Here is a 24,367-nt window from a genome sequence, read left to right on the forward strand (position 1 = left end):
TTATTGTGGGTTTGCAGGAGATTTTTTGGCTGTACGTGGTTGCCCTTTTTTGCAAGTTTCTTCCAAAAAGGACTTGTAATCAATTCGCCCATCCAGGTTGGGATCAAACTTAGACAGAATGTGGTAAACCTCATCCTCATCTAGCAGAAGGTTACAGAGCTTCAGGACAGATCTGAATTCTGGCAAAGAGAGGTAGCCACTGCTGTCAATATCCAGCTTCTTAAAGGCTCTTCGAAGGGTCTTCCAGTCCCCTCGTAACTACAGCCAGAAAGAAAAACGATTGGGATGTTGAATTACCACAGTGAAATAACAACCAACCATTATGTGCTGTGAGGCACAATGTCCCTCTTAATATTTCATCTGAACTACCAAATTGTGAGGTACGCGGTAGCATGCTTTGCTGTATGTACCTGCACACTCACACAGGTCAGCACACTGACAAGGTTCACATAATATAGTTTGCACTTTAATTGCTTTCTTTCCCCCAAGAGCCTCAAATTGCTTCATAAACATTAAAGCAAAAATTTTCAAAAACGGCTGCCTGAAGTTATGCTTCTATGCCCATAGTTAGAAGCCTAAATAAGTGGCCCAATTTTCAAAAATCTAACTGAAGGCAGTGGCAGTTTGACAAATCAGGTCACTTATCTAGGCACCTAATATGGATTTATGAGTCTAACTTTGGGCACCCAAGTTTGAAAATCTTGGCCTCCAGGCTCAGCTTTGGCTGGCTCTCGTAAGAGCACAATGGTGGGGGCAGGGAGGGGGAAGTTGACAGTGCCAAGGAGACTTCCCCCCCTTTTGCTCCTGAACCTGGGCTAAGTACAATTCCTGAAAAATGTTTTATTGGTTGGCCTTTACTGGAGATGTATCTCGTCCTGCCCCTTCCAGAACTCATCCAGGTGGTATTTTCTTTCAAGGATTCTTCCTTATCATCATTTCATTCTTGACAAGTGGAAGTTCCTGGAAGATGTCATACAGGATCTCAACACCATACCACAAGAAAAAATATGCTCCGTACTTGGACAATAGTGGCATGACCTCAAACACTGCAAGGGTCTGCCTAAAAGTAAAGTATTATGTATGCACAGGCACAGGTTATCTGTGTTTGCCTACTAAGTATTCTAATTCATCTACCTCAGATATTTCAAAGGCACCGCCAATGTCCATGGTAAAATATAAAGTGCAACATCAAATCGAGACAAGTTAAGTACAGCTCCTTCTGTCTCAGCCAAAGTAAAGCTCCTACTTCATCTCATCTGATAGAGCCACTGTCCGTGGACAATAAGGATCTGCCTCATTTGTAAACACATGCAAACTGTAGACATAGCAAGTTCTGCCACTGACCAGAGAACTTCGATGATTGTTCTAGTGTCTGGCTACCAGCTGGCAGACAAAGCCAGTACATTATGAGTATGTTCTAGCACAGTTGATCACTGGACTTTTAGATTTGATAGCTAAGCAATTTAAAATGGATAAGAATTCACATTTAAAAGTAAAGCCACTAGCCATGACAGCCATCATACCTTTTTTCGCAGTCTGGTTGTCAGACCACCCAGCTTTGCAGTCTGCGTTCCCATGTGGGATTGGTCTATCTCACCCTGAGATGCCTGCATTGCAGCAGCCATGTTATTCCCATTCTTCCATCTTTGTCTACTTAAAGCAAAGGGCTTCAGAAACTCCAGGTATGAAACCCTTAAAGAAAAAATATGTTCATAAGTTTCTACAAAACTACCTGCATGGTATCTTAATACATCTTCTCCATTTGAATACTGTGTTCCAAATTTTCTATCATCCTCAAAATCTGTGTACTTAAATCTTGTGTATGTGATCTTTTCCATGCATAATCTCCATATGTGCCCATGCAAATCAAGTAGTTGGATACCTAGCCACCTTTTCTGCATCACTAAGCATGCAATTCTGTGGCTGCCGATATAAAGTCCATCTTGTAACACTGGACTGTAAGGAACACATTTACATCTGCTTAGATTATTATTTTTTATTTTAACAGGACCCAAAATGTGAAGAGGCTCCATCCAATACAGATAAAGTACATCTCTGCCCTGCAGAATTTACAAATTAATTTCAGACAAGATGCAATGAAAGGTAAGAAGAGAATAAGGAAGGGAAGGGGAGGAATGTCAGGGGCAACATTATTAAGATTAAGCAGTTATTATGCAAAAGCTAGTGCACAGCATGGTGAAGCAAGTAATACTTTAAAGTGGGATATGTGGATAGCATTAAGGAGTAGGCTAACTACCTGGCTAATTTCTTGCAAGCATCATGAAAGAAGTGGGTTTTCAAGAGGGATGTAAAAAAAGGAGAGGGCAGTGGCTGTGCAGACCAGATCCAAAAGGGCATTCCATAAGTTTGGGGCTATGTGGAAGAAAGCACGGAGATAGTTGTGGGAGAAGCAGACGGAAAGGGTGGTAAGGCTGGCAATATTGGTGAAGTGAAGCGTAGATGAGGGGGAGCGCAACACACAAAAAGATGAGGTCAGATATGTAGTGAGGGGCAGAAGCATGTTGAGTAAAGAGTTGCTCCTTGAGGATGGAGAAACCAGGACATTCTTGTACTGTGCAGGGAAGGAAATAGAGGAGAGTGTGAAGTAAAGACAGAAGGAAATGTGTTAGGAAAAACCTAGAGTGAAATCCTACCTCCATTGAACTCAGTGGGAGTTTTGCCATTAACTTCAATGGAGCCAGGATTTTACCCCTAACTTTTAAAAAAGCATACAGCCTGTCACTGTCTAGCCGACAGCTAATAGCATTTATTTACTGACTTATGACCTTATATTAAGTCATTGTTTATATTCAGTGCAAAACCCAACAACAATGAAACTTGAGGTTCTGATTTTAAACACACGAAATCCCCAGAAGTCAGGCATGAAATTGCATTTATGTTAGACTTCCCAATGTTATGTGATTAAGTAATGAAAGACCTTCAAATAATGCATATTATTTGATGTTAATTCCCTGGAAATCAGGTAATCTTGCAGATTTTACTGTTGTTTTTTTTCCAGGTTCTAAGCCTATGTTTATATATAGAAAATTAAATTACTGGTTATTGTCGCAGCCAGAAGAACAAGGAGAATGTAAACAATGTTCCCTCTAATTTTTGACAGGCCGTGTGCACAAAAAATTTCTTCTGTGCAAATTTTTGAAGCAGAGTTCAAATTTGTGCGCCATGAGGCAAATGCGCCCAAGCGAGTAAAATGCTTATACATTTAAAAAGTTTTAATTTGCAATTTGTGATAATAATAGTTTTACACCATGTTATTTTATAAATGTCATTTTTAAATACTTAGAAAAAGGAAATTTAATCATGCTTCATGGAGCAGAAGTTTGTTTTAAGCATTATGCTTTATGAGCTTTTTTATAGACAATCACGAGTATATATCAAGCACATATTAATCATGATCATTATCAGTCTATAGGCTTCTGCCCGTTGGTGTCCACTTTCACCTTTCATTCTATACACATGTCTGAAAAGATTTTGATAAACATATAATACAGACAATTTAATAAGTATGCCATTATGTCAATTTATATGGGTTTTCAGATAGAGACATCATAAGTAAAAAAAGAAAAACAAGAGTTTGTGATTTAAATTTAAAATTTTCCTAAAAAATATCAATAAATAATTAGCAGCCAAGAATAAGATATGTAATTACAAATGCATTTTAATTTCCTTATTGGTCAAAACGTCAAAGACTGCTAAACTAACCTTACTGTTTTTCCCTGCGATCTTTTTCATTTGCCCATTCAATATAAATTCTGTCCAGATCTATCAGTCCTCCATCCAGCTGGTAACTCTTAACACACATCAGCATGTCCAAATGATCTACTTGTAAACGATTCCATAGTTTGTTTTTTAGAGTGTTCATTAAGCTAAAGCTACGCTCACAGTCTGCACTTGATGCTAGGAATGTTCCTCCAATATCCATCAACTTTGCAAGATCCTGAAACTGTTCGTTCTGGTGAGCAAATGTCACCATATCCAGGAAACTTAAAACCAATTGGCTTTTGATTCTTTCAGCTACTACAAACTTGAAGTCATTGTACTGACTGATTATAACAATCTCTTCAGCAAGAAAGTCTTTGTATTTTGAACATAGGGATTTGACCTGATGAATTCCAAAATTGAAGTCACACTTAACTATTGCTGCACAATCAAAAGCAGACCACTCCTGGACTTCATCCTCTGGAAACCTGTCTGCCAAATGTGCACACAAGATGTTTATGAAAGTTATTATGGAACTGGTATCAATTTCATTATTTTCTTGAGAGCTCATATCTAAGGCCTGGTCTACACTAGGAGGTTATGTCGAATTTAGCAGCATTAACTCGAATTAACCCTGCACCCGTCCACACAACGAAGCTATTTATTTCGACATAGAGGTCTCTTTAAATCCATTTCTGTACTCCTCCCCGATGAGGGGAGTAGCGCTAAATTCGACATGGCCATGTCGAGTTAGGGTAGGTGTGGATGGAATTCGACGCTAATAGCTCCGGGAGCTATCCCACAGTGCACCACTCTGTTGACGCTCTGGACAGCAGTCCGAGCTCGGATGCTCTGACCAGCCACACAGGAAAAGCCCCGGGAAAATTTGAATTCCTTTTCCTGTCTGGCCAGTTTGAATCTCATTTCCTGTTTGGACATCGTGGCGAGCTCAGCAGCACTGGCAACGATGCAGAGCTCTCTAGCAGAGGTGACCATGCAATCGCAGAATAGAAAGAGGGCCCCAGCATGGACTGATCAGGAAGTCTTGGATCTGATCGCTGTGTGGGGCGATGAGTCCGTGCTTTCGGAGCTGCGATCGAAAAAACGGAATGCGAAGATCTACGAGAAGATCTCCAAAGCCATGACAGAGAGAGGATACAGCCGGGATGCAACGCAGTGCCGCGTGAAAATCAAGGAGCTGAGACAAGGGTACCAGAAGACCAAAGAGTCAAACGGACTGTAGCGGGGTGGCTACCCCGCTCCTGCCTGAGGGGTTTAAAACAGCCCTGGCAGAGGGCTGGGGCAAAGGGAAAAGCTACTGGGCTGATTGGGGAAGTAGCCACAGCTGGGCCACGCCCCAATCAGGCCCCAGCTGGCCCTATATAAGAGGCTGGGGGCCAGGCACTCAGAGTCTCTCTCTGCCTTCAGAGAGAGAAGGGCCTGGCTGCAGGGAGCTAGACAGGGTACCTGTGGTGGAGCAGGGCTGGGGACAGGCTGAGGAGCTGGGGAGCTCCAGCCTGGATAGCCCCAGGCTGCGGCCTGGTGATAGGCCAAGGGGTACTGGGGGTTGCAGAGGGCAGCCCCGGGCTAGGCCAAGGCAGCAGGTCCAAACCCAACCTTGCCGATGATGAGTGGCAGATACTGCAGTCTGCCCCAGAGAGTGGGGGCTAGTTGGTGACTGGCAGTGGCCTTATCCTGAGGCGAGGTGGGGTTAGTGGGTGGGGGTTCCCCTGGGAGAGGAGACCTAGCGTGTGGGTACTGCCAGGGGGCAGCACCCAGTGCAAAGGGGCACCGGGGTCCTGGGAGGGACACTGGGGCCAGTGCAGAGGACAAGGCGGATCACCGGCCTGCAGAGGGCGCTCCAGAGGCGGGTGAGCTAATTCCCTGGACGACCAGCAGGAGGCGCCGCAGGGGTGAGTCCGGCCTCCTCTACATGGACGCTCCGGATCCCAGCCCCAGACATGCCGTTTCTACGAGGCACTGCATTCCATTCTAGGTGCGGCTGCCACCACTACCCCACCACTGTCCGTGGACTCTGACGATGGGGTATTGTCGACGGCCGCTTCCTCGGAGATGTTCGCAGACGGGGAAGATGAGGAAGGAGATGAGGAGGACGAGGTAGTCGACAGCGCTTTCAACGCTGATTTCCCCGACAGCCAGGATCTCTTCATCACCCTCACGGAGATCCCCTACCAATCCTCCCAACGCGGTAATCCAGACCGTGAATCAGGGGAAACATCAGTAGGTAAGTGTTTTAAACATTTATTGTGAACAGAATAGGAATGGTATCTTAACAATGGGTTTTTCATGATTAGTTTGCCCTAGGCGCTTTAGTTTCTAGTCCTTGTCAGTGCAGCTACTGGAAAAGTTTGTCAACATGTCCGGTTTTTCATGATTAGTTTGCCCTAGGCGCTTTAGTTTTTAGTCCTTGCCAGTGCAGTTACTGGAAAATTCTGTCAATATGTCCGGGGATAGAGCAGAAATCCTCCTGGGACATCTCCACGAAGGTCTCCTGGAGGTATTGTGAAAGCCTTTGCATCAGGTTCCTGGGGAGAGCGGCCTTATTGCGTCCTCCATGGTAGGAAACTTTTCCGCGCCAGGCTAGCAGCAAGTACTCCGGGATTATTGCCTCGCAAAGCATGGCGGCATACGGCCCTGGTGCTTGCTGGCATTCACGCAGCATGCGGTCTTTCTCTGTCTCCGAAATCCTCATCAGAGTGATATTACTCATGGTGACCTGCTTTGAATTAGGGGAATGTTAGTATTGGGACTGATTGCCTGTTCCTTTACATAACTGTAACCGGCCGTTTACAGTCATGCAGTGGAGGCGTGACAGGGGCAGCATGCAGGGATCTTTCCCGGGGACAGCCGCGAGGGGGGTGGGACAGGGGCAGAGTTCATGCTGGCCGGATTGCCAGCAGCAGGAACTGGCCAACGCTAGGAGCATTGCTTGGAACGTGAAAGGAGGGCACTGCTATAAATTAAGCTTTAAGCAGCCAAAAGTCTACGGCTTACCATGTCCGCCTGCTAGCCGAATTCCGTTGTCCAGCCCCGCTTGTGTGATCTGTACAGCAAGACCCCAGGCACTCAATGGGAAGGCTGAAAATTCGACCTTGTACTGAGTGCGCATGTGATAGGTGCTGTGCATGGTCTTGTTCACAGAGAAAGACTATATTCATTGTTCGCAAAACTGTATCTTTCTGAGGAATTCACTCCCTTTTTCCCATCCCACAGCTGCGAGTGTCTCCCGAGCTACCCCGGCATCCCCCTCCCAGAGGCTGGCGCAGATCAGGCAACGAAAGAGAAGGACACGGGATGAGATGTTCTCAGAACTTATGGGCTGCTCCCGAGCCGAGGCAGCACAGCAGACCCAGTGGAGGGAGAACATGTCGCAATACCAGCGATCACACAGTGAATGGGAGGACAGGTGGCGGCAGGAAGACCAGCAGGCGACTCAAACGCTGCTTGGACTAATGAGGGAGCAAACGGACACGCTCCGGCGCCTTGTAGCTGTTCTCCAGGACCGGAGGCAGGAGGACAGAGCCCCGATGCATTCTATCTCTAACCGCCCTCCCCCGCCACAAAGTCCCATCCCCCCCTCACCCAAAGTCCCAAGAAGGAGGGGCGGCAGGGGCCATGAAAACAGTCACTCCACCCCTGCAGACTGCTCAAGTAACAGAAGGCTCTCATTCCCAAAGATTTGATAAGTCCTTTCCTTCACTCCAAAAGCACCTCACCCAAGCCCCCGTCCCAGTTTCATCCCCTAACTGTGTAGTTGTTAATAAAAAATACGTTTCTGTTAATTACTGTTTCCGTCATGTTCTTTTAGAGGAAAGTGTGTTTGAAGGGGGGGAATGGGGTTGGTAATTGGAGAGGACAGTCACCTTTACCAGGGTACAGACACGGGGGCAGGTTCAGCAGAAGGTCACACACACATTGCAGTCACTAGGCACCCTGGTCAGTCTGGGAGGTGGTTTTCATGTTCTGTGTGGGGAGGCTATGTGAGTTTGTGGCGGGGGAGGGCGGTTACAGATCTTATGCAGCAGTCCTTAGCCTGGATGACAGAGCCACGCAGCAGGGGATCTGTAACCGCCCTCCCCCGCCACAAAGTCACATAGCCCCCACACACAGAGTCCCGAAAAGGAGGGGTGGCAGGCTCTGTTTGAAACAACCAGTCCACCACTGCGGACCGCTCTAGGAGCAGGAGCCTGTCATTCCTCGAGTTTAGAAGCATCCTTTCCATCACTACACCCGCTCCCCATCCCAGTTTCAACACGAAATCCTTAATAAAGAAAACAGTGTTAATGAACAAAGTTTCATTTATTTTATTTTTAAAGGTGTGTTGGAAGGGGGGGAAGGGGGTTGGTAACTGGAGAGGATAGTCAACCTTAACTGGGTAAAGAAACGGGGGCAGGTTCAGCTTCTGAATAAACAAACTTAATAGTCACAGGTTACCCTGCTCACTCTGGAACCTAGCTTTCAAAGCTTCCCGGATGCACAGCGCGTCCCGCTGGGCTCTTCTAATCGCCCGGCTGTCTGGCTGGGCGTAATCAGCAGCCAGGCGATTTACCTCAACCTCCCACCCTGCCATAAACGTCTCCCCCTTGCTCTCACAGAGATTGTGGAGCACACAGCAAGCTGCAATAACAATGGGGATATTGGTTTCACTGAGATCAGAGCGAGTCAGTAAGCTTCTCCATCTCCCCTTCAGACGTCCAAAAGCACACTCCACCACCATTCTGCACTTGCTCAGCCGGTAGTTGAAGAGTTCTTTTTCACTGTCCAGGGCGCCTGTATAGGGCTTCATGAGCCAGGGCATTAGCGGGTAGGCTGGGTCCCCGAGGATGACTATAGGCATCTCCACATCCCCAACAGTTATTTTGTGGTCCGGGAAGTAAATACCTTCCTGCAGCCATCTAAACAGACCAGAGTTCCTGAAAACACGAGCATCATGAACCTTGCCTGGCCATCCGACGTTGATGTTGGTAAAACGTCCCCTATGGTCCACCAGTGCTTGCAGCACCATTGAAAAGTAGCCCTTTCGGTTAATGTACTGGCTGGCCTGGTGGGCCGGTCCCAGGATAGGGATGTGAGTTCCATCTATAGCCCCACCGCAGTTTGGGAATCCCATCGCAGCGAAGCCATCTATGATCACCTGCACGTTTCCCAGGGTCACTACCTTTGAGAGCAGTAGCTCAACGATTGCGTTGGCTACTTGCATCACAGCAACCCCCACGGTAGATTTGCCCACTCCAAAGTGATTCGCGACTGACCGGTAGCTGTCTGGCGTTGCAAGCTTCCAGAGGGCTATGGCCACTCGCTTCTGGACAGTCAGGGCTGCTCGCATCCGGGTGTCCTCGTGCTTCAGGGCAGGGGACAGCAACTCACAAAGTTCCAGGAAAGTTCCCTTACGCATCCGAAAGTTTCGCAGCCACTGTGATTCATCCCAGACCTGCAGCACTATGAGGTCCCACCAGTCCGTGCTTGTTTCCCAGGCCCAGAATCGCCGTTCCACAGCATCAACATGACCCATTGCCACCATGATGTCCACGGCGTGGGGTCCCGTGCTTTGTGAGAGGTCTGTGCCCCTCTCAGACTTAATGTCCTCACCGCGCTGCCGTAGCCTCCTCGCCCGATTTCTCAGCATCTGCCTCTGAAAAAGGTGGATGATAAGATGCGAGGTGTTGACAACGGCCATAACTGCAGCGATGATCGCAGCAGGCTCCATGCTCACAGTGCTGTGGCGTCCGCACTGTCAATCACCAGAAAAGTGCACGAACTGATTGCCCGCCGGCGCTTTCACGGAGGGAGGGCGGGAGTGACGGTTGAATGACGACAGTTACCCAAAACCACCCTCGACACATTTTTTGCCCCAGCAGGCATTGGGGGCTCGACCCAGAATTCCAATGGGCAGTGGGGACTGCGGGAACTGTGGGATAGCTGCCCACAGTGCACCGCTTCCAATGTCGACGCTTGCCCTGTTAGTGTGGACTCACAAAGTCGAATTACTGTCCTTAGTGTGGATACACACGTTCGACTTTGTAATATCGGTTCCACAAATTTGCTTTAAGTAAAATCGAACTACTCTCGTAGTGTAGACATACCCTAAGAGAGCCTTAACTTTGTCACTCCATAAGACTGAATCTATAAGGTACTGTCTTCTGCTCTTGTTCAGTTTACCTCGGGCAAGGTGAAATGCTTCCAGAGGTGTAAGGCCCCATTTCTGGAGCAGCGTGGATAGTGAGGCCAGCTCCGACAAAACATCATTCAAAACTTCTAATGTTATTTGGTATTCCATGGTATTCAGCTTTTTGTGGCAGTATTTAGAAACTGGATCAGTATCTTTGTCTTGCTCAAAATATTCCAGAAGAGGATTATAGTTGCGAATAACTCCTCCAAGTGCAAAGTGCCTAGATAACCAGTGCACTTCATTGAGTGGCCTGAAAGCCACTGACTCACATTCAGAAACATCCACTATTTCCTGAAATTTGCATATTCTCCTGGATGACTGACAGAACACCATGTAGACAGTTCTCATTAAGGTTTCGATGTCTCTTATCAGCTTGACCTCTTTCCATGCATCGGAAATCCCCAAGTCTTCCCAGTGTGCAACGCAATGTTGCTGGACTAAGTGTGGAATATCACTTCAGCTGAGCCGCCACGCCATTGAGTTTGCCCAACATCACGGCAGCAACATCAGATGTGAACATCACCATTTTAATTAGATCAAGTTGGTGTTTTTTATAAAACTCTTTGATTGCAGACACTATTGAAACAGCATCACATTCTTGCAATTGTAATAGTCCACCAAATGAAGTTTTATAGTCTGCAGAATTTATGGATCTATATTTAAAGTAGAGTATCAAGTAACTGTTAATGGATATATCAGTGCTTTCATCAACAGCTAGAGTATGAAACATTGCCGATGCTATTTCATGCATGAGGTCATTTTGGACAATGCAGTTGATAATTTCAAGAAATTCAAAAGCACAATTTTTACTTCTCCAGCTCGCTGGTATGCACACATACTTTTCCATATGGTCATTAAGATCCTGAACAGAAAGCACTGAGCTGTTCATTTTAATAGCCAACAACACACTGTCAATAAGAACCTTGTCAATAAGAACCTTCTGGGTTTGAGCGCTTGCGTTCAAGATTAATTTGCCTCCTCTGCTTTTCAGCTGGACTTTCAAGAATCATGCTATGCAATCTGCTCTGTAAGGAAGGGTTTTTGTTTCTAAGTCTTGTTACACCATCTATATGAGACTTACTTGACAGATGATGCTTTAATAAATCCAACTTCCATACATCGTTCCACATTCTTCCTGTTGAAAATTCTCCTGAAGCTCTGGCATCTTGACAATATACACAAACCACTCCGTTGTCTTCATCACATGTGAATATTTCACAAAGTTTAACAAGCATTACACTATGTGACTTTGGTGTAACCGTCTCTATAGTCTCATCCAGCCATCCAGATTTAAATTAAGTCGCTGTTCTTTTACGCTTTAGACCTCTAGACAGTGACATTTTGGGATTGATTTTTTACCAGACTGGTTTATTTAAAATTAATACTTTTATTACATGGCTACTATTTCAATGCGCTTAACAGCGTGACTCGACAAAAGGGCAAACGGGAGATCATTCAGATCAGGATACCGGAAGTTTGTGCATAGCAAAAAAACGTGGCCAAAAAACGTGGGAAAATGGTAAAACAGCATGAGTAAATGTATGAAGTCCAATGCTTTTGAAAGATTTCAGTCACGAAAACAACACTTACCTTTGTTCATTTCTGGGAAATCTTTGCAGTTCCTTAGCAACTACGGCCAGGCATTTTGACTTATTCGCATGTACTTGAGTTTGTACACAGCCAAAATGAACAGACTAAAAGGAGATGTGTGGGTCCCGACCGTCCCTATGTGATCAATGTTCCACGTTCGAAATGCTGGTGGGGAGGGGTACGAACGATTCATTGCCCTCCTTTCCCTTTCCCCACCTTGCCAGCTAGTAGAATCTGGCTGTGTTGATAGATGGCGGGCGAACAATGTCAAAAGTCGCCCGTAAATGATATTTCAGCCTGGCTCTGACGTTGTAATTCATTTTTTGTGCACGCGATGTTTCGCCATGTGCGCAGGGCTTAGGATCTGTGTGCGCATGCACACACGCACAGCTTAGAGGGAACAGTGAATGTAAACCAATGGGTGTTGCTGAGTCTGCAGTCAGAGTTTGAAATAATACTAGGCCAAATCTATATTAAAACTTTTCCCAGTATAGCAATGCTGGTTAGAGATGTGTTAATTTTTTACAACATTACTATACTGGCAAAAGCCCTACTGATAAAAGTGCTTTTGCAGGTATAGCTCACTTTCCTCAGGGAGCTGGTATAAACTATACCAGCAAAAGCACTTTTTTTGCCAGCATAAGCTTAATCTACAGTAGATGGGTTTGCCAGTATAGTTATACCCTAAGGGCTAGACCAGGAAACCTTTTCTAGTGTAGTCTAGGCTTTAAAAAACTATGAACTTCCCATGTCACTGTTATGGAATGTTGACCCTGAAACGTCACTCAGAGGAACAGTGATTCTTTGCACACAGGGAATCTGAATTTTTGTACCAATACAAAGGCAGAAGTTTATTTTGTACCTGGAGGAGGGGAAATATGGGTTAGAAATTCAGATTCTCAGGCTTATTTTATTAAAGTCAAGGCTCATATTAGCTCTAATTTTAAGACTACTGTAGGCCTTGATTTGGAGGCTCATTATCTTTCTCATTCAGAGGGATGCATTCGAAAGGTAAGGCTGCCATGTGACAGATGGGTCACAAAAACTTTAGTTCCGAAAGAAAATTATTTGTTAGTTTTTAAAATTTCACTGTGAATGGTTTGGATGCATTTTGCTGCTCATAAAAGCAATGCACTAATAGCTTTGTCGAGAGCTCAGCCACTGTACAGATAGTGCAGGTGATGTGAAAATTTACTAACACAACTCTTCCAATGCAGTTGAAACCTGACTTGCTAAACCCATTCTATTCCAGACCTGATTGTCTTTTGAGCAGAGACTTGCAAATCCAGTGACACTGAGAGTCTTAATTTTTGTGATTTGGACAAAATGTCCAGCTGAGACTAGAACAGGAAAATCAAATGACCTAAGCAAGAATTTGAATTCCTGTCTTAAAAAAAGTGCATTAACCTGTTGTGCCACTTACAGTATCTAACACCCACTATTGTTTGTTCAGTGTTATAGACTTCCACTTAGATATCATATAAACGTTTATAGACCAACTTACTTCTAACTCTTTTTCCAAGTTTAACTTACCATCCATCTCCATTGCTTTCAAATTTCTGTCCCAGCATTTCACATTCATATTCATTAAGATGTGCACAGAGCTCAGTTAAAATATCTTTAAATTCCTCCTTGCTTACAAAGCCTGTATGGTAGGGGTCTAGCTCTTCAAACTCTTTCTTGAGATCATCCCACAAATACTCCACCTACAAGAAACAAACCACATAAAATCCTGTAGTGTTTAGGATGTACACCCAATCCTCTAACACTGCAGTGTATACTCCTCATGCAGTAACCAGAATGTAGCATCCCTGCTCTAATCCTCATACATCTAGAGGCTTATTTTTTTCCTAAGGAAATGGGTGGGACAGATTCTGGAGGTATAGAGTCAATAGGACAGATTTTCTGCTTTTAGTGACAACTCTGTACATCCAGAATAACTGCATTAACCTCTGTAAGGTTATTTTAGATTTACCAGTAAGGGTAGCCGATAGGTCCTTTGCCCTTGGCGAAATAGGGAAACTGCCTTTCTCTAGCATGCGAAGATTGTTCCGGTGGACTGGGCTGAGGAAATCAATTTGTGATTCAACGGCCATGCAGGCGGTTCAGCAACGTGCTGTGGGGCACAAAGAGCATGAAAAGCCACGGAAGGTGTCCCAGTCCCCCACTGCAGCTAAGGAAGTCCCCAGCCATAATGATTCTTTGTGCTGTTGGAATCTGGCTTCCACAGCCGAGAGAGTGGGACTGCCCCTGTGCAACAGCTTTCTCACTTAAAAATTTCCTGCACAGGTTTTCTCATAACTCTCATCCCATTAACATGTTATCAAATCTCATCATTATCAGCAGCAGTGACTGGAGAGGTGTGATAGGACAACATGGAGTGGGAAAGATGAACAGCAACACACTCCTGCTCTTGGGTAAATGTGCAGAACACAGTCTGCTCATCACTAACACCATCTTTAGGCAAAATGATAAATATAAAATGACATGGATGCACCCAGGGTCCAAACAATGGCACCTGATTGACTATATTATCACCCGCCAACGAGACATCCGCAACGCCGGTCAGTGGCATGAATGAGAATAAAATCTGTTCCAGTTACATTTCTATTGTTAGCAAACCTACAAATCTAATATTTAAAAGTGAGATCTTCATCTGAACTTGATGGGTGAAAGACAAATTCTGCTCTTAGTTACACCTGTGTTTTTGTCCTCCCCTTGGGAAAAAAACATGAATGTAAAGTTTTTTAAAACTTAAATTTAATTTGAGAGATATATATATAGAGAGGACAAAAACGACAGAGCTGTCATCCAGCCATTCGAGGTGTGAAATGCTCCTGGTCAATTTCTTAACCAAATCGTCCTTTCAGCGGGAATAAAAAAAGCAGGGAGCTTTGGAAACTGAGCTTCAGCACCACAGAGTTTCCAACTGATATGCCCTCTGGCTGGAGAGACATGAGTTGCCCCGATGGAATAACAATTGTCAGGACAACACATTCTTTTTAAATTTAGTGGTGGAGGGCGAGGGCAAACCCATGGATCTGCAGGGGAAAGGTGAAAGGCAAAAAAAGGAGGGTACTCCCCCATCCTCACCTATATGACAGCTCAGTGCCTACAGGTGCCAGGCTGTAACATGATCCCAGTCAGCTCCAACCCCCTATTAAGCATATACCTTTGTTTCACAATATGGAGAGGGTATTCAAGGAAGGCAGTGGTAACAGACTCATCAACACCCTGTCTGTGGTTTATGAAAGATGATACAGAGTCTGGCCATCTCACCAGTCCGGCATTTACCACACCCACCATGAATGCAAAGTTAAAAAAATACATTTGAATGCAAATTCCACATTTCAGTGTGTGGAGGAAATGATATGGAACCTTTGTGGCCTCAACCATCCCAATCATATTGCTGATTTACTCTGGATAGTACTTGTACAATTTCCAGCTCTTCTCCATAGCAAGAAAGATCACGTAACTTGGGCCTTTGGTCCCACAGTGCTCTGGCACTAAAACAGGGGTGGCCAACCTGAGCCTGAGAAGGAGCCAGAATTTACCAATGTACATTGCCAAAGAGCCACAGTAATACATCAGCTCCCCCCACCCCACTCCCAGCGCCTCCCGCCCATCCGCAGCCCCGCCGGTCAGCACCTCCTCCTCCCTCCCCACACCTCCTGATCAGCTGTTTCATCGTGTGCAGGAGGCTCTGGGGGAGAGGGGGAGAAGCGAGGGCATGGCAGTCTCAGGGGAGGGGGCGGCAAGGGGTTGAGTGGGGGCAGGGCCTGTGGCAGAGCCAGGGGTTGAGCAGTGAGCACCCCCCGGCACATTGGAAAGTTGGCGCCTGTAGCTCCATCCCCGGAGTTGGTGCCTATACAAGGAGCCGCATATTAACTTCTGAAGAGCCGCATGACGCTCCAGAGCCACAGGTTGGCCACCCCTGCACTAAGAAATAGTGTGAATGGGCAGTCTTCACCCCAGTCCCAACACATACCCCCTAGAGTAGTATCCAATACTCAATCCCAGCTTTACCCCACCATTCTTGGATTTTCTTTATTCTTAACTTAAATACACACAAACTATAGCCCAAGCTTCCTCCTGAGTTGGCTGTTTCTAGAGTTTGACCTCGCAAGACCTCTTGTCCCACCTTTGGCTCCCCTCTTGCCTTGAAAATTGTCCACCTTGTGTTTTCCTAAGTTAAAGGTAATGAAACCTATCTGGTCTGGCTGCCAGCATGAGCCAGCACAGCATCTCTGCATTTCCATGCAGGGACCTTAAACCTGACTTCCCATCACAAATAGATACTGTGCACACAAACACAATCCATTTGCAACCTGTCCCACACAAATATTTTGTTTCCTTTTATTAGAAAAAAAAGGTTCTGGGCTGTGCTTTCCTTTAAACACATCATAATTCTGTTTGGTTGGTGGGTAGTGTTAATTTTATAAATTTTTCTCAGTACACATAAAACTCAACATCATGCATTTCAAAGAAAAAAGTTTGCAGAATTCTGATCATGCACTAGATGCCTACTTTGGAATTTAAGTCACAATTTACTAATTTTCTTTATATTTTAAGAATAAAGTAACTACACACACACACTGCTGGAATTTAGTCTCAGCTGGCATTACTTCTTTAAACTGGAATAGCTTACTTTTGCTCGCACCCTGTCCACCAGTATGTCAGAATCACAGCTGAGCTTTTTAGAACACAGCCTGAAGTTATTGTCCCCTTTTCTGGGTGGACTAATCTTTGCATTGGGGAAACACGAAGAGCTGGGGGAGTATCCAAAGTGTCTCACGAACTCCATGAAGTCAAGGGTATTGTCCTGATTTGTAATTAAAGTTTCCCACAGCCTGCGGATTTCACCTCGAGTTATTTCAGGTTGGATGTCAAACCTTGAATCAAAACATTGAAAGAGACAAATGTAATGACACTAGCAACAATAGTATAATAACTAGTAAGAAGAAAAGCAGAAAGTTATTCTGTGTACTGGCCAAATCTCAAAGTGCTTACTCAGCAAACTTCCAGTGCGGTCACTGACGCCATTGGGAGTTTCGCTGAGGAAGGACTTCAGCTCTACACTAAGCGATAGCAGAATGGTAAAATGATGAAAGATTGTTATTGCTTGCTGGAAAAAACTCTCTTGGCACAGGTGCTGGAACTAGGGGTGCGGAGGATGCTGCAGCACCCCCTGCTTTGAAGTAGTTTCCATTATATACAGGGTTTACAGTTTGGTTCAATGGCTCTCAGCACCCCCACTATACACATTGTTCCAGCACCCCAGGTCTTCAGCTGGTGGAAATGAGTGTAATTCCATGGAAGTCACCATCAGCCAAGGATCTAGCCCCAAGTCTTCCCAGAAGCCTCAGAAGCCAGTCTTCTTACCGCTTCAAGAGAAGGTACATAGTCTCCTGAGTGAGGCGCCGGGAGTTCATTTCATCTAACTCTTCAAACTCTTTCTCTATTGCTTGGTAGCGTTTATTTAGCAAGCTTTTAATAATCTTGAACAGCTTGGGGGGGAAAAGGAGATAGGTGTGAAGATTTATAAACAGAGAGACTTTATTTGCAATTATCCTAATACAAATGTCTCCTGGAGTTTTTCTTTCAAACAAGGAGTTCTCTAGTAATTGGTGACTACGGTCTCACAACAGCATGATTTCACTATTCCCTCCAGAATTCATAGGAATTATGTTATTAGACAGGATGCAGTCTCAGGACTTTTCCACTGAGCATGGAAACCCAAGTACAATTAAGAGTTACATGAATTTTACAGCTATTCAACTGGCAAATATCTTAACATCTACACAAATACCCACTCCAACTGCTTAGCAGCTAGAGCAGGCTGCTATTGAATGGGAAATCTTGCTTTAAGTTGGACTGTGCATTCTATACTCCTATACACTTGTTACTTTAGTAATTGTCCCATATCTCCAGTTTTGTATCTAATTTTCATGTGTAATAACTTTATGATATCCCTTGGAGAGCTCTAGGTAAATTATGTCTACAGCTTTCCAGCACTAATTATTTTCTCTCTTACTTCCTCATTCATTCTATCAAATTAAAGTGACACAGGGCTCAGTCCAGCAAACATTTACATGAGAATTTATTTCCTTCATTTTATTTATGGAGTAGTCCCCTCAACTTCAATTTGTATTATTTTTCTCTGTATTCTGGCTGGCCATGAGTTCCCATACAGATGACTTGTGCCAGGAGTAACAGTATTACAAACTATGGCCCTGATCTTGCAAACACTTACCGCAGTGGTTTTCAACCTTTTTTCATTTGCGGACCATTAAAACATTTCAAATGGACATACGGACCCCTTTGGAAATCTTAGACATAGTCTGAAGACGCCCAGAGGTTCGTGAACCACAGGTTGAAAACTACTGTCTTACACACATATTTAACTTTATGCACGAGTTGCTTAATTTTATTCATGAGAATATTCATAAGTGTTTATAGGATCAGGGGTTAGCAGGATGCACAGTGGCTGTGTCTTGATCAGTGAGTCTGTGGTAAAATGTGGACCACAACCTCTGACTTTTCCCCCTACCCCACAACACCATTTCAATGTACAGAGGAGGTTCTGTAGAATGTCTGCTCTCAGGGCCGGCTCCAGGCACCAGCCCACCAAGCTTGTGCTTGGGGCGGCACCTGGAGGGGGGCGGCGCGGCGCTCTGGCCGCCGGGGGGAGAGCGGAGCCCCCGCCGGGGCTCGCCGCCCTCCTCCCAGGGCTCCGGCAGCCCTCCCCCGCAGGGGGGGGGGGCCGCGGCCGGAGGCTTTTTTGCCTGGGGCGGCAAAAAAGCCAGAGCCGGCCCTGTCTGCTCTTATTATTATTTATATAGTACCATAGATGTGTATGGCATTTTACAGGCAAATAAGATGGGGCCTACATTTTGCTCTCATCTGCATAGCTATAAATCCAGGCGTACACCACTGATTCCAGTGAAATTACTCCAGGATTTATACCTCTGCATCTCGAGCACATTTTGGCCCATTCGAAATGGTAGCTCTGTGTAGGCACACATGCATTCCTGTGTGGGTAACTGAATCTATTGTCACCACCATAAAGACAGGATGGAAGAAACTTGCCCACACTGCCCAGTCTGCAGTGAAACTAGGGAGGACCTAAGGACAAAACACTGGGTTTCATAAACCCAGTGAGGAGGCTAGACTATGCCTCTGAAGTCGGGACAACTAGGACAGGTGGTTCTTGGCTGCCATCCAGAATACAGTTCATAGGCTTCTTGCAGAATTTTGATCAAGAAGGGGTCAGATCAGGATAAGCATCAGTTAATTATTGACTTCTTGAGGGCCCTTCCAGCCCTACGTTTCTATGATTCTATAAGGTGCTCTCCAGAAGAAGGAAAAAAAAAGTAGGGTTACAATAACGGGTTGTGTGTGTGTTGCCTGTACCTGCCTTGGAGTTCTTCCACAGGTGTATTTCACTTTCTGGTTAGGGATATTTTCTTTCTGTTTCTGCCCATCTTTGTCTTCGTTAGGCTCACACACAGAATTTGTTACAGATTTCTCGTCAAAGAGACTAGGCAACCCTCTGCTGAAAGAGAAGACTGTTCATTTAGCCTGCCTCTTGCCCCATCATCCACTGGTGTCTTACAAGAAAGTTAATCCTAGTGCCCTGCCTGCCCCCTTGTCAATGTGTCAAAATCCAGGAAAATGTCCAACGAGGGGGAGCCAGCACAACTATTTCACAGTACTACCCACCTATATGGCTTCATGCTATGTTGTTCTTAAAGGGGTAAATATAAGCATTGCATTGCTGTATATTTCATTGTATGGTTTTCATGGATAATACAGTTGGCCAAATGCCAGCCTGATTTACACCATGCATAAGCCCGGGAGAGTGCCTGCTAGGGTGACCAGATGTCCCGATTTTATAGGGACAGTCCCGATTTTGGGGTCTTTTTCTTATATAGGCTCCTATTACCCCCCACCCCCATCCCGATTTTTCACACTTGCTGTCTGGTCACCCTACCTGCTACCCCTGCAGGGCATACACAAGGGCAAAGTCCACACACAGTGTACCTGGAAGGGGTGGCTTGTGCTTTATACTTTCCCCAGTGGGAGCTCCAGGACGTGTTGTGCATTTAGCCTCACACAGCCACTGCTCTTAGCCAAGCACAAGGACTGTATGTGGGCTTGGCTCCTGTGCTGGGATCAATGGGGCAGGGCACAATCTAACCCAGACTAGGTGCATTTTCAAAGTGAGGTGCAGGGTTTTAGCCATGCAAATCCCCTTGGCTTTAACAGGAGTTGCGTGACTAAAACTCAGATACAAAAAGCTTTCAGAAAAATAAATCCCAAAGTGAAAAATGCTGAGAGTCGAGACAGAACCTCCACCAGTGACTGGCAACCCGTCCTGACTTTTAACTGTGCAGTGTCACCTTCACCGAGTGCATTTCTAGAAATGTGTGTCATTTACCACATAGCAGGCTGTAAAATAGATTTTAAAAACATCAAGATTCTCAAGACAGTTTAGAACACAGAGATATAGGCAACCTACATGGTGGGCACAGCTACACCAGCAGGGTTAAAGGGGAGACAGTCCAAATTCATCCAAGACCTGAAAATCTTGACATACGTAAACCCTACATGCATTAGATAAAGAGGCCAGAAAGAAAGGTGCCCCCTAATGAGTTTTTTTTGCGCTTGGGTGAGCGAAAGGGCTGCTTCAGGAGGCTAATAACTGAAAACCTTCCAGGCTTTTGTCCGGAGAAATGGCAGGCACTTTCCATCCCTTTGAAAAAAAGAAGGCCTTTCGGAGTCTTCACGAGAGATGTGGATTTTAGGGGCGACCTTAGGTCATACAGAACTAATCAAGCGAAAACAATAAGAAAATTAGCCTGACAGTCAGCAAGTATCTGAGGACTTTATCAAAAAGAATTAGGAATGGACAAATTCACAGGGAGCAAAGGATCAAATCTGCAAGGTGGCATTGTGTGGTGGGATTAAATTATTTATTCATTGTTAATTTATTTATTTATGTATGTGCAAATGACCTCGCTGCTGCAGGTGCTGAGGAGTTTCTGAAAAGGCCCAGTTTTAGAGCCAAGGCTAGAATATTGGTCCATTTAACTCATTCTTTTCCTTAAGGCGATCAAACAGTGACTTTTATCTAGGAGATAGAGGAGGAAAAACCATATGTGTACTTGGAATGATGCGGCGTCTGAGCAGCACTAAGTACCCAAGTATTTCAGTCTCATTCAAGAACGCTGGGGGAGGCTCCGTGCAGTTTAATGTCCAGCAAATTAGCAAATGAATGCTTATGTCAATATGTGAAAAATCCCTAGTTGATTTAAACCGATAAAAAGCCTCTTGGGAAATAGAAGAAAATGCAGGCTTTTTCTTTTTTCAAAAAAAAGAAAGAGAAACAGTACTTAATAAGTTTTACTGAAACTTACAATAGATGCAGGAAACAACAGTTGTTTACATGGATGCTTATATATGCATGAAATATTTCCAGTGCTGCCATTAGAAGAAATATAAGAAGCCTTTGCCAGCCACTCTTCAGATCACATGTTTACTATTTGGAAGAAAACAGCTACAATCTGTGAAAGCTATAGAGCCAGCTCAGATACCATCCTTGCTACCCCTCTCTTAAAGGCACAGGAGGTCTAAAGACTTGAAGCAGGTCAGTCTTTATATTCCACCCTGCCTCCTGTAAGTTGAAACCTGAAGATGTAATAGATAGGAATCTTATTTTTCTCCAAGTTTAGACAAGTAATAATAAAGGGCGAAAATTGTCATCTCATGTTGCTGTTGACCCAGAAGAGCAAAGTCACAGTGGGGATTCTGTGTAGGACATGACCCTGGGGAAAAAAGGAACACAAGAACTCAGCATGGGGGTTGAAGGCAAGAAGTTACACATATTGAAAACGATAGCATCACATCAGTTAATGCCCTGTGATGGGAAGTCCTGCTGGTTGTGTGTCCTTCTGTAGAGAAATATTTGGAGTTTGAATGTGCCTGGTAAGTAAATCTCTTAATTAAATCCCCCAAGAGTTGAAAGTACTAATAAGAGATGGCTCATCACGGCAAATGTCAATAGCTGGTGTCAGAGTTTGTAAAACTGCACTGTCCAACGAGAACTGAAATCTCACCTGAGTTTAAGCAGAGATGCAGGCTTATAAAGAGCACCAAAGCATGCAACACATTTGCCTGCTTCTCTCAAAATATTTCCCATGTTTTGGTCATTCTCAGAGCTTTCACCATCATCCCAAAATAAATGTCTCTATGTCAAACTAAGAGGAATAGATGGTAATGAGGCCACTAAACAGTGTGATATTTTCCCATACTATTAAATATTAAATTTAAGGCTCATGGCCAAAATTTCCAGGACTCACCTGAAAACCTTGAGCACCTAAGAGCCCTGCTTATCACTAAAATATTAACTCAACATTTTATTTGAGGGATTGAATTAAATCAGTAAAAATGCCAATAGTCCTATTGCTATTTGTCTTCTGAAACCCTTGCAATCTGTCAAGGAGCCTTCTGAGATGTTACACTATTATATACGCTGTCAGAGTACCATGCACTAAATGGTGCATTGCAGAACCTGTTGAGCTTGAGCCAGATTTTCTGTAATATGCTTTGATGTGATATTGTGTATAGCAGGATAACTGCTTCTCATTCATCAAATGTATTCTGTTAGAGCAAAATCCTAGCCCTTATTTAACAGTCTTTTGTTACTGAAACTTCCACACATTCAACATACAGACTACAGGATTTAGCCATTAATGAACATTAACAACACTCTGCATTGCATCCTAGGAAACTGTCTTGAGGTTACAACACAAAATCCTACTGAAATCAATGGGGCTTTGGGGGCCAACTTTTCAAACACGGGTGCCTGTGTTGCACCTCCAAAAAAAGTGCTACACCTACTGCATGTGCAAAAATTCACATTTCTGCATGAAAAATGGCTGCTGCATGAGCCACAGATGCGTGTGAGTGTTTATGTGTATAACTTTGGCCTCCACAAGAGTTGTAATCATTATTACAGGTCACTAATAATAGGTAACGTTTATTAACCAGCAATATGAAAAGGAGCTATAATACCTACACAGTAGACACTTTTCAAAGGCAAACAAACCCTGCCATCCATCTATTATACAAAAAGGATTCTCAAGTTCGACCCTAAGCTTCCCTATAGGCTTTAATTCAAGCTGCTAGCAAGTTAAACACCAAGTTGCTGAGTCTTAACTGCTATTTTAACTGAAGTCAGCTAATACAGGTAGCTAACCCATGTTAAGCGCACATCTCTTTTCTGCAGTTTAGACATACCCTACATTTGCAAAGCTTTGCATAAAATTGGATTAATCACAGAAACAAAATCAGATTCTTACAGCGCAGAAGCCTTATCTAGCAAAAGTCAATTTCGAAATCTAACCTCATTTCCTGCTTCTACATGTCATTTATCCGCCAGTAGTAAATATAAACACACGGCGAGCTATTAGCTCTGCCAACATCATTAGCAAGTTTTGGCTAATGGGTGGTGCAATGAAATTATGGGCTTGAATTCTCTGAGCTGGGCTCAACACAGGACAAGAAGGAGATGGGGTTCAAAGGCAGATTTATGCCATCTTTGCAGCTCCCCAATACTGGAGTCAGCCCCTGGCACAGTATGGAACAAAGGAGTCCCCAGACTTCAGTGGAGTTTTGCCCATTTACACTAGCAAACAGTTCAATAGATGCTTTTCCAGCAACTGCAGATACCGAAGGCCCAGTCATAAAGAGATTTTGTAAAATAGTGCTCATGTTCCAGGAACATGCTGATGTCAGTGAGGTTGGAAATTCTGGGGTGTAAATTTACCAAAGGGGTCCCCCCACCTTTAGCTACTCTTGGCGGGTGTAAACACCAGCACCTATTCACACACACTCAGGAGGCTAACATCTTCCCAATACAAGCTTTAGGATTTCACCCACAGTGTGTTTTGCTGGTGACATTCTAATGCATGTGTGGGCTGGTCTTCACTACTGGGGAGATCGACATTGCTGCAATCGATGCAGTGGGTGCCGATTTAGTGGGTCTAGTGAAGACCTGTTAAATCAACGTCAGAGCGCTCTCCGGTCGACCCCGGTACTCCAGCTCCCCAAGAAGAGTAAGGGAAGTCAACCGGAGAGCGTCTCCCATCGAGACGGTATAGTAAGACACTGTGGTAAAATGACTAAGCTACATCAACTTAGGTCGACTTACCCTACTGTCTTCATTGCGCTGTGTTGATGGGGGACACTCTCCGGTCAACTTCCCTTACTCTTCTTGGGGAGCTGGAGTATGGGGGTCAACTGGAGAGTACTCTGCCATCGATTTAGTGGGCCTTCACTAGACCCGCTAAATTGACACCTGCTGCATCGATTGCAGCAGCGTCGATCTCCCCAGTAGTGAAGACAAGCTCTAAGATTGGGCTCAAAATAGGTGCCCTGTATGGTTCATTACTATTAAACGCCGAATATCCTATAACTTAATTTTTTGTTTCAATTCTTAATGATCTGTTTCTAGGGGAAGCAGTGTTGCCCAGCGGATAAGACACTGGACTTCGATTCAGGAGACCTGGACCTGAGCCACTGACCTGGGTGACCTTTTCTCTGCTTCAGCTTTCACATCTGTGAATGGGGATAGTGATATTTACCCCCTTTGTAAAACAATTTGAGATATACTGATGATAAATGCTAGATAAAAGCTAAGTATTATTTATTTATAATTATTATTTTACATTTTCTATAGGAACAGCATTTGGAAATATAGTGATTGGTTTAAATTCTGGCCTCACAGTGCTTGAAACCAGCCAGAACTCCACAGCCCAGGCCATCAAAATTTAACAACACTGTACTTTTCTATAACATGAAAGG

At 44.6% G+C, this 24,367-nt stretch overlaps 1 protein-coding gene across 1 annotated transcript in view; it reads right to left on the reverse strand.

Moving 5' to 3' along the window:
• The window catches only part of LOC135879668 (EF-hand calcium-binding domain-containing protein 6-like), a 90,774-nt gene continuing 66,407 nt past the window's right edge, over positions 1-24,367 (reverse strand). The window contains exons 13-18 of the mRNA XM_065405719.1: positions 18,914-19,052; positions 16,883-17,007; positions 16,149-16,392; positions 13,034-13,206; positions 1,524-1,692; positions 1-258 (exon numbers count right to left, since the gene is read on the reverse strand). Coding sequence (XP_065261791.1) covers positions 1-258; positions 1,524-1,692; positions 13,034-13,206; positions 16,149-16,392; positions 16,883-17,007; positions 18,914-19,052 — 1,108 coding nt within the window. The remainder of the gene's footprint in view (positions 259-1,523; positions 1,693-13,033; positions 13,207-16,148; positions 16,393-16,882; positions 17,008-18,913; positions 19,053-24,367) is intronic.

Source organism: Emys orbicularis, chromosome 5 (genome assembly GCF_028017835.1).
Source record: "Emys orbicularis isolate rEmyOrb1 chromosome 5, rEmyOrb1.hap1, whole genome shotgun sequence".
Lineage (NCBI taxonomy): Eukaryota > Metazoa > Chordata > Testudines > Emydidae > Emys > Emys orbicularis.